At 34.8% G+C, this 8,329-nt stretch overlaps 1 protein-coding gene across 2 annotated transcripts; it reads left to right on the top strand.

Moving 5' to 3' along the window:
- Positions 1 to 1,040: 1,040 nt before the first annotated feature.
- On the top strand, positions 1,041 to 5,671 carry LOC110108444 (sulfoquinovosyl transferase SQD2). Of its 2 annotated transcripts, none has more exons than XM_020839080.2 (11): positions 1,041 to 1,326; positions 1,605 to 1,671; positions 2,505 to 2,575; positions 2,662 to 2,779; positions 2,868 to 2,941; positions 3,861 to 3,916; positions 4,040 to 4,078; positions 4,150 to 4,237; positions 4,322 to 4,399; positions 4,577 to 4,633; positions 4,933 to 5,671. In XM_020839080.2, exons 1-11 carry the CDS (start codon positions 1,214 to 1,216, stop codon positions 5,429 to 5,431), a joined length of 1,260 nt encoding a protein of 419 aa, XP_020694739.1. In that variant the 5' UTR covers positions 1,041 to 1,213; the 3' UTR covers positions 5,432 to 5,671. The 2 variants fall into 2 exon arrangements, with proteins under 2 accessions (XP_020694739.1, XP_020694738.1); XM_020839079.2 differs by having other exon boundaries at positions 1,042 to 1,326; positions 3,995 to 4,078.
- The last annotated feature ends 2,658 nt before the right edge of the window (positions 5,672 to 8,329 follow it).

Raw genomic sequence — 8,329 nt, 5'->3', positions numbered from 1 at the left:
AGTCAAGTTGAAAATTTTAAAAATTAATTTGGAGATCATCTGAACTCTGATTTCAGCAAACTTATAGTCGAATTGAACTTATCGGAAACACAAACCCAACGACACCAAAATCAACTCAATCCGAGTCCAAATGGATTCAAATCAAGGACCCGAAGCACTGTTGGAAGGTTCAAACCACATTTTGGGTTACCAAATAGTTTCCAAACATGAACCAAATCGAGTGGCTCGACCCCACCACTTGAGGCCCTCACCTCCGCCGGACCACCGCCTGATACTGTTGCTCCGTCGAACCTCCACTTAAGGCTCTCACCTCCGCCAGAGCACTGCCTGACGCCATTGCTCCTGTGGACCACCACTTGAGGCCCTCACCTTTGCCGGACCACTGCCTGACGCCATTGCTCCGTTGGACCACCACCTGAGGCCCTCGCTTTCTCCGAACCACCACTTGAAGCTCTGAGCTCTTTTGGCCACCACTTATATATATATAATTACTTTAAAATTACTTTCCCAATAGTAATTTTGTAACTACTTTTATAAAATACTACAATAATTCAAAATAGACCTTAAATAAATAACATTAAGAAGTATCATAATCATGTTTTTATTAAAAAAAAAAAATTAATGTAATATTATTCGTAAATTCTTGAAAAATAAAAAAATTATAACTAAAATTCAATCGTAATAAAATTTAAAATTATTTGTTTTGTTTTTAAAAGAGTATAACATAACAAATTTGTTTTGTTTTTAAAAGAGTATAACATAAAAAAAACAATCAAAATTTATATTATACTTATCTCAAAATTGATCTAATAATTTTAATAAAATAAAAATTAATAAGAGTATTTTGACTCAATTAAAAAAAATTGGACGAAATGAGTCTAACTATCAAATAATGGGTTCCAAAATTCGGTCGGCATATCCTCAAATGTTATTCCTTCCATCCTTTGGAATATGCTCATATACTCAAAAGGAGCCTCAATTTGTTTCAAGATGCTGTTGATTCGGAGCCCTCTATATATATAGCTTATAAAGGTAAAAGGGCCTTCAAATCCCTCCCCCCTCTCTCTCTCTATCTCCTCTGTAAAGCGTAACAATTTTTTTTGTCAAAACCCTCTCATTCGCCTTCCTCCACTTCTCCGATTCCATTCTTTCTCTCTCTTCTCCTGTGCTTCTTCTTCTACTTTGGTCTTGCTTCTTCGCAGAAGAGACGCGGATGACTACTGAGGACTTCAAACCGGACGAAGAAGCGCCTCCGCTCTTGGAAGAAGGAGAGGGCAACTCCAAAACCCGAAGGATCGCACTATTCATCGAGCCATCGCCCTTCGCGTGAGAATCCCTTCTCTCTCGCTCGAAAGTTAATTTTTTTTTGCTACTATTTTACTAAAAGAAAGATTAGTGATGTAGTCCAATATATTGGGATATTGTTCATTGGGTTGTGGAATGAATGGGGATTTGTTTGACCATGGGGAGTAAGTAAGTTGAGTATGGTGATTTTTGCTGTGATATGATGTATTTGATCGGGAAAGGAATATTTTTAGCATTTTCATTGACTCTTCTTCATTTTTAACACGCAACTGATGCTTGATGTGCTTGTATTTTGGCAGGTATGTCTCAGGATATAAAAACCGTTTCCAAAATTTTATCAAGTACCTTCGGGAGATGGGAGATGAGGTAATTTAGCGACTCCAAATTTGAATTCTTTTTGTTTCCTTGGCTGTTATGAGAAAATGATTGTTTAGATTTGATGCAAGGAATTGTGCTTTTGGTTGTCAATATGGACTAGAAACGCCAATAACATTTGGAGAGAAGTTGAATAAGGCTAAGCTTGGTGACTCCACTGAGTTAGGATTGTTAAGTTGCGGGGCAGTTACATAGATTTAGTTATGAATGGATCTTCATACTGAAATCATTGTGCAGGGTTGGAAGCTTTTGGGGATTTCGAGGTGGAGCCTCAGTATGACATCCATTATTTACGGATTATTTCATTAGGCCTTCTCCAGTTGAACGCCAAACATTCGTATGACATCGTTCGGTCGCTCCAGCCGAACGCCAAATCTTCCGCTATTTGCTTGCGGGATAAAGTATGAGAAAGAATATACTAGGAATATTCTCTTTTTGGTGTTAGAAAATGGAGTTCGGTTGGAGACAAGTTACTGCATTTTAGAGTGAAAAATGAGTTTTTTCGGTTGGAGATGCCCTTACGGGTGCTTTAGAAATTTTATTATATAGCTGTCATATATTTTTCATAAGGGGCATCAGTTTATGTTTGACAGATAGGAATTATGATTTTAATTCTTCATAATAAAATCATAATGAAATTTGCAATGGCAGTGAAAATACGTAGCCATCAATTAAGTGAACACGTTTAAAATTCTTTGTATGTTTTAGTGTGTTGATTTTTTTTTTGTTTGTCTTTGTATTTTTTTAATTATGTTTTGTCTAATTCCCAATAAGGACTGTTTTTTTGTTTTGAGAAATTTAACTTTGTTCTTATAATTACGTAGGTTATAGTGGTCACAACCAAAGAAGGAGTGCCTCAAGAGTTCCATGGAGCAAAATGTATAGGCTCTCGCAGGTATTAGACTGAAGCACATTTGTCATATTCTTGGTTATAAATCAAACTGCTTTGGCTTTTTAACTAATGTTTATCGTTCTCTACAGTTTTCCCTGTCCCCTGTATTCAAACGTTCCGCTTTCACTTGCTCTAAGTCCTAGAATAATTTCAGAAGTGGCAAACTTTAGGCCAGACATAATACACGCTTGTTCACCTGGGGTCATGGTAGTTTGATCTTTACTTTTTATAAAATTATTACATTTGAATTCTGGTTCCAAAATGATTTGACTTTAGGTTTTTCTTTGGTTTTCAGGTTTTTGGTGCTCTTGCAATTGCTAAAATGCTGTGTGTTCCCATAGTAATGTCATATCACACTCATGTTCCAATGTGAGTGGCATTATTGAGTTGGCTTTATATATCCAATTGCAGAGATATTAAGCAATAAGCATTGCTACTTCAATTCACCATTTCTTAAAAAAAAAATTTCTAAGGGCATATATGATTGCTTGTAAATGACATGAAATGTTTTACAAAGTGAATTTTATTTTCACTCTTTTTTTAAGCGTGGAAATGAAATTCACATTTGAGGAATTTTGAAAATTGCTTGTAGGGTTATTAAAGCAATATGCTATTTACATTGAATCAAATAAAATTAATCAAGAAACCAAATGAATCTTGAAGTAGTTTGTAAATATTGTTTGGTGTTTAATTTTGTAAACTTTTTTCATTCATTTTGAGGCATATTTCATATATAGGATGCTGTGCATGAGTTAAGATTGTGTAGAATATGAGAGATTATTATGTACGGATACCAGACGGAAAGAACTGTTCGGTTTTGTCTATGTGAACAGTAAAAGCGCAGCATGAACACTAAAAGCGCAGTTCACTGCTCTTTTACCGTTCACAGAGACAAACCGGGTGGTTCTCCTGTCCGGTGTTCGCACAAAATAATTCATCGTAGAATATATAGCACGACACCCTCAACTTTAAATAATAAATATGCCAGGCTTTGTAGCCTTGGATGCTTTAATTTCAGGTCTGCGTATTATTTTTTTCTGCTGTAAATGTTGATATAAGCATTGGTTTATTGTTGTCTGATGCTGCAATAATTGTCGCAGCACATTATGAATAACTATTTCCAATTGTTCTATTCTGGCATACACATTTCTGACAATTCTAATGTTGATGACTCATTTTCACGTGCAATAATCCCTTTTTACTGTTTTGTGTCCAGCAAAAATTTATGATTTAAATCCATATTTACTACTTCAGCCAATGATGTCTGATTGCTATGTCCTTGTAACAGATACATACCGAGATATACCTTTAGTTGGCTGGTGAAACCTATGTGGTCAATCATTAGTAAGCCACCATCTTCTTTCCTATTGTTTATAAGTTGATTACCCTAAATATAATTTATCTTCATATTTTTATCTCAAGGGTTCCTTCATAGAGCTGCTGATCTTACACTTGTTCCATCAACAGCCATTGGCAAGGATCTTGAAGCTGAGCATGTCACTACCGGTAAAATTATTTTATGTTGCTTAGGCAGAGGATATCATTCTTAGTTCTTGATGGCTTTGCTTATTTTACAGCAAATAGAATACGTCTTTGGAACAAGGGTGTTGATTCTGATTGCTTCCATCCTCGCTTTCGCAGCCATGAAATGCGAGTAAGACTAAGGTACTTCATTGAAATCTAACATCGTTTCAATGTCAGGGATCAAGCTATATTTTTTGTTTAATTCTTCTATCTCTTCCTTGTTAGTGGTGGTGAACCTGAAAAGCCTTTGCTAATTCACATTGGCCGGCTTGGAGCTGAAAAAAACTTGGATTTTCTGAAAAAGTATGTAAAGTTTAATCTTGGTGAATGTCTTTCTTACTACTACTTAAAATAACTTTTTAGTACAAAATTGAAATTTTTTACACAAGAAAGTTGCTTTAAGAAGCAGTAAAAAAGTCGCCCAAATGAAGCCCAAGTTTTTCTAACTTTTTCGACTCTGAAACATGTGACCATAAACAGGGTTATGGATAGGCTACCAGGAGCAAGAATTTCTTTTATTGGGGATGGACCGTATAGGTCAGTCATTCAAGCCATCTCTAGCTAATTCATAAACTTGCTGGCAGGAAATGAAATCCTCCTATTTCGTCCATTCAAAGCTAGAGCTAATATTAAGCAATGAAATCATACAAGAATGTATATGGGATTTACAAGCAACACTTGAAAAATCAGGATTCTCCTATTGCTACATTTCCACATAGTTCTTCTATTGCCCTTCTTTTTCTGTTAAAATAAAAGTTCACTCTCGCTCTATAGTTCATTAGCAGATTAGCTAGTCCAGTATGAACTCAATCTCTCAATGACTTGTATAACTTCAGGGGTGAGCTAGAGAAAATGTTCAAAGGCATGCCTGCAGTGTTCACAGGAATGCTGCAGGGCGAGGAGCTCTCGCATGCCTATGCAAGTGGTGATGTTTTTGTGATGCCATCAGAATCAGAGACCCTCGGGCAGGTTGTATTAGAATCAATGTCATCAGGAATTCCTGTGGTTGCGGCTCGTGCTGGAGGAATCACCGACATCATCCCCGATGAGCAAAGTGGCAAGATAAGCTTTGTTTTCACTCCTGGAGACCTGGAAGACTGCATTGGAAAGATAGAGTACTTGCTATCCAACAAAGAGTTCATGGAAGCCATGGGGAAGGCTGCACGTCAGGAGATGGAGAAGTATGACTGGAGAGGGGCGACTAAGAAGATACGCAACGAGCAGTACAATGATGCCATCAGATTCTGGCAAAAGAAGAGGGCGCAGCTGCTCGGCCCCATCCAGTGGCTGGTGAAAAGGTGGTTCCGGCTGCCTGAGCTTACCTATGGCAGATGATATGGGAATATGAAAGGGCTACGGTGTGAAAGGAAGGTAAGACAAATATATAAATTATGATTGAGATAGCTATTGGAAGGTGTGGATGAATATAAGTTTGATTCTTTCTTTGGATTGAAATGGTGACAGCATTTTGCTTGTAAGAAATAGCTAGCAATTTTTCTTTTTACTTGTAGTGTTAAGTTTGATGTCATGTATTGTTTCTGCAACAGTCAAAATGCTTGTTTGCTTCCACGCAAAGATCACAATTATGCAAAAGCAACTGTAAATCTGTAATAAAAAAAAAAAAAAAAAAAAAAAAAAAAAAAAAAAAAAAAACTGTAAATCTGTAATAGAATTTCTGAAATTGCAAGCAAAGTTGGAATCTCTTTGGTTGTGGATGCTTACTGCTAGCAGTCTAGACTTTGTGAGAGTTTGAGGTTTTGTTTGGAATGCCTTTTTCATTGCTTCTTAAAATAATTTTTTAGTACAAAATTTTTAATTTTTATATTAAAAAGTTGCTTTAAGAAACAGTAAAAAACCGTCCCAAACGAAGCCCGAGTCCAAGCTTCTACTTCTGCACATATCCTTGAGGAAGTTAGCATCAACCTTAATGGGAAATCCAAATTCATTAAAATCATTACGTGGCTGGAAGTCTATGCCCTGTGTTAGTTGTGACTCCTTTGTTCAATCCTCTCTTTACTGCACCTTCTAACTCCTCTTCCTCGCTACTACCCCTTAGAGGCAAAGGCGGAAGTAGAAACCCCTTGGTCGTTAAAAAAAGCCACACTTAGCTTTTCTAATCCTTTTTTTCATCTCTTATTGCCCCTCCAACTACTTCTGAAAATTTAGACTTCATTTGTGGTAATTTTTTTATTGCTTTTTTAAGAAGTTTTTTAATGTAAAAATTTTTTGATTTAAAAATTTTTATACTAAAAAGTTGCTATAAAAAATGTTAAGAAAGCTATGTCAATTTATCCTTAGCCAACTTTGATTTCCTCTTTCAAGAGTGTTGATAAAATTCTAAACTCAATCCATCATAAGGTTATCAACCATGAGTCTCAACTTGATAAGATTCCATTTAACTCAAATACCACTCTTAAGAGAAATTATTTTGTGCTGAAACCAGACGTAGAATGCCGCTCGGAGACCAACCAAGATAATCCACGTCAGTGGTACTGAATAGTACGGAGCCGTGTTACCAAGCACATGGGTGACGTGGCGCATTTTGATTGGTCTCTGGATGACATTCGGCGTCCGCACATAATATTTTTTTTCCTAAATTAGGTCATACTCCCCTTTAAGTCTTATTGATCCTATGCTTATAATACATGGTTATGGCACTTCATCTAGTACAAAAACAAACCCTACATTATGTTCTATCAAGTAAAAGGATCCTAGAATGTTAAAGAGGGTTTCATGAGATAGATAGGGTGCTTAGTTGCATGAGCTTTATCAACTCATATAGCCTAACCCTCCTCTGTACTCTTGAAACTAAACCCAATTCATCTCTTTTTAAAAACCCTTGGTTGTTGAATCCAATCAAATCTAGGTTTTGAAATCAGTTGTGGCAACTTTAATCTCTTCTTTTGATTAGATTTGGATTAAATAGAATTCTTCTAAAGTTTTTGAAGAGCAAATTATCCATGATGATGTTCAGTGCGGCAAAATTAGTCTTCTTTATTTATGTTGGCAACAACCATGCTGATAGGGCTCACCTCTAGGCAACTTCAATTAACATTGTTGATAGCATAAATGGGTAATTCAATGTTGTTGATAGCTTAAATGGGCCATGGATTATTTTGGATGATTTTAATTACTAGATTTTAATATGAGAAGGTTGGGGGTAATCTCATTCCTAATAGCAAGTTTGGGGATTTTAATAACTTTATTTTTGAAGTCAAGCTCAAAGATTTTTCTTTTGTTAGGCATTTTTTTACTTGGTTTAATGACATAAAAGATAATTATTTTAGAATTTAATTGCATCATGTACTCGTTAATCAGGTCAAGTCACATAGAAAGTCAGCCTTCTCATGACCTTATTAGGAGAGTATGCCATAACCCGGGGTTTAAATTGGAAGAATTTCATTTTCTATTCTCTCAATCATTTTTTTTATCTTCTTTATTATGCTTTTATCTTTTTAATTCTTTAACAATTAGGTCATTAATAATTAGATTATTGATAACCAAAACTAACTAATTATATTTAGGGAATATAAATAGTAAAAAACTAATTATATTTCTATAGTCAATATTTATATACTACTACAAAATACATAATCCAAAATCATATATACAATAGTCACAACAGACTACAAAAGAATACATAAAACCAAAAAGCTGAAAAATAAAACTAAACCAGCATCATCGTTTAGCCTCACATTGCAGACTCCTTAACCTTACCTGAAAGCATGTAAAAATCACATAATAAGCATATAACCTACTAAGTAATTAAAATCTTACAATTAAAATCTTTAGACTTTCAATTTTAGCTTTAGTATGGAAGTGGAGAGAGGAGTTGGATATACATAGTATTGATTTGGTTAGGTGCGCTGTCATGAGTGCGTGGCTGCAGCACTTTCATTGTGCAAAAAATGAGAAAAAGTAAAACCCTTCACAATTAAATCATTAGCAGTTAAAAAATAATTAAATAATTGGGTGGTGATTTAATATTAGATAATAAATAATTAGTTAATTATGAAAGTTTTAATAAAATCATATTTAAATAATTAAATATTTTAATAATTAATCATATAGCATGTAACTCTACATTAAAATATCTTTTCATCATTTTTTCACAATGGAAAGTCTAAATTAAAATAGTTTTGTTTGTTGTCTCATTTGAAAGGTTAGAATAAATTAAAATAATTCTATCTGTTATCTCATTACTGGAGCCAAGAGGAGTTGTAAGATCAAAAT

This window comes from Dendrobium catenatum, unplaced genomic scaffold, assembly GCF_001605985.2.
Source record: "Dendrobium catenatum unplaced genomic scaffold, ASM160598v2 fragScaff_scaffold_1221, whole genome shotgun sequence".
NCBI classification, from domain to species: Eukaryota; Viridiplantae; Streptophyta; class Magnoliopsida; order Asparagales; family Orchidaceae; genus Dendrobium; species Dendrobium catenatum.
Note: the sequence above shows the minus strand (reverse complement) of the source record. Positions and strands in the feature narration are given on the sequence as shown.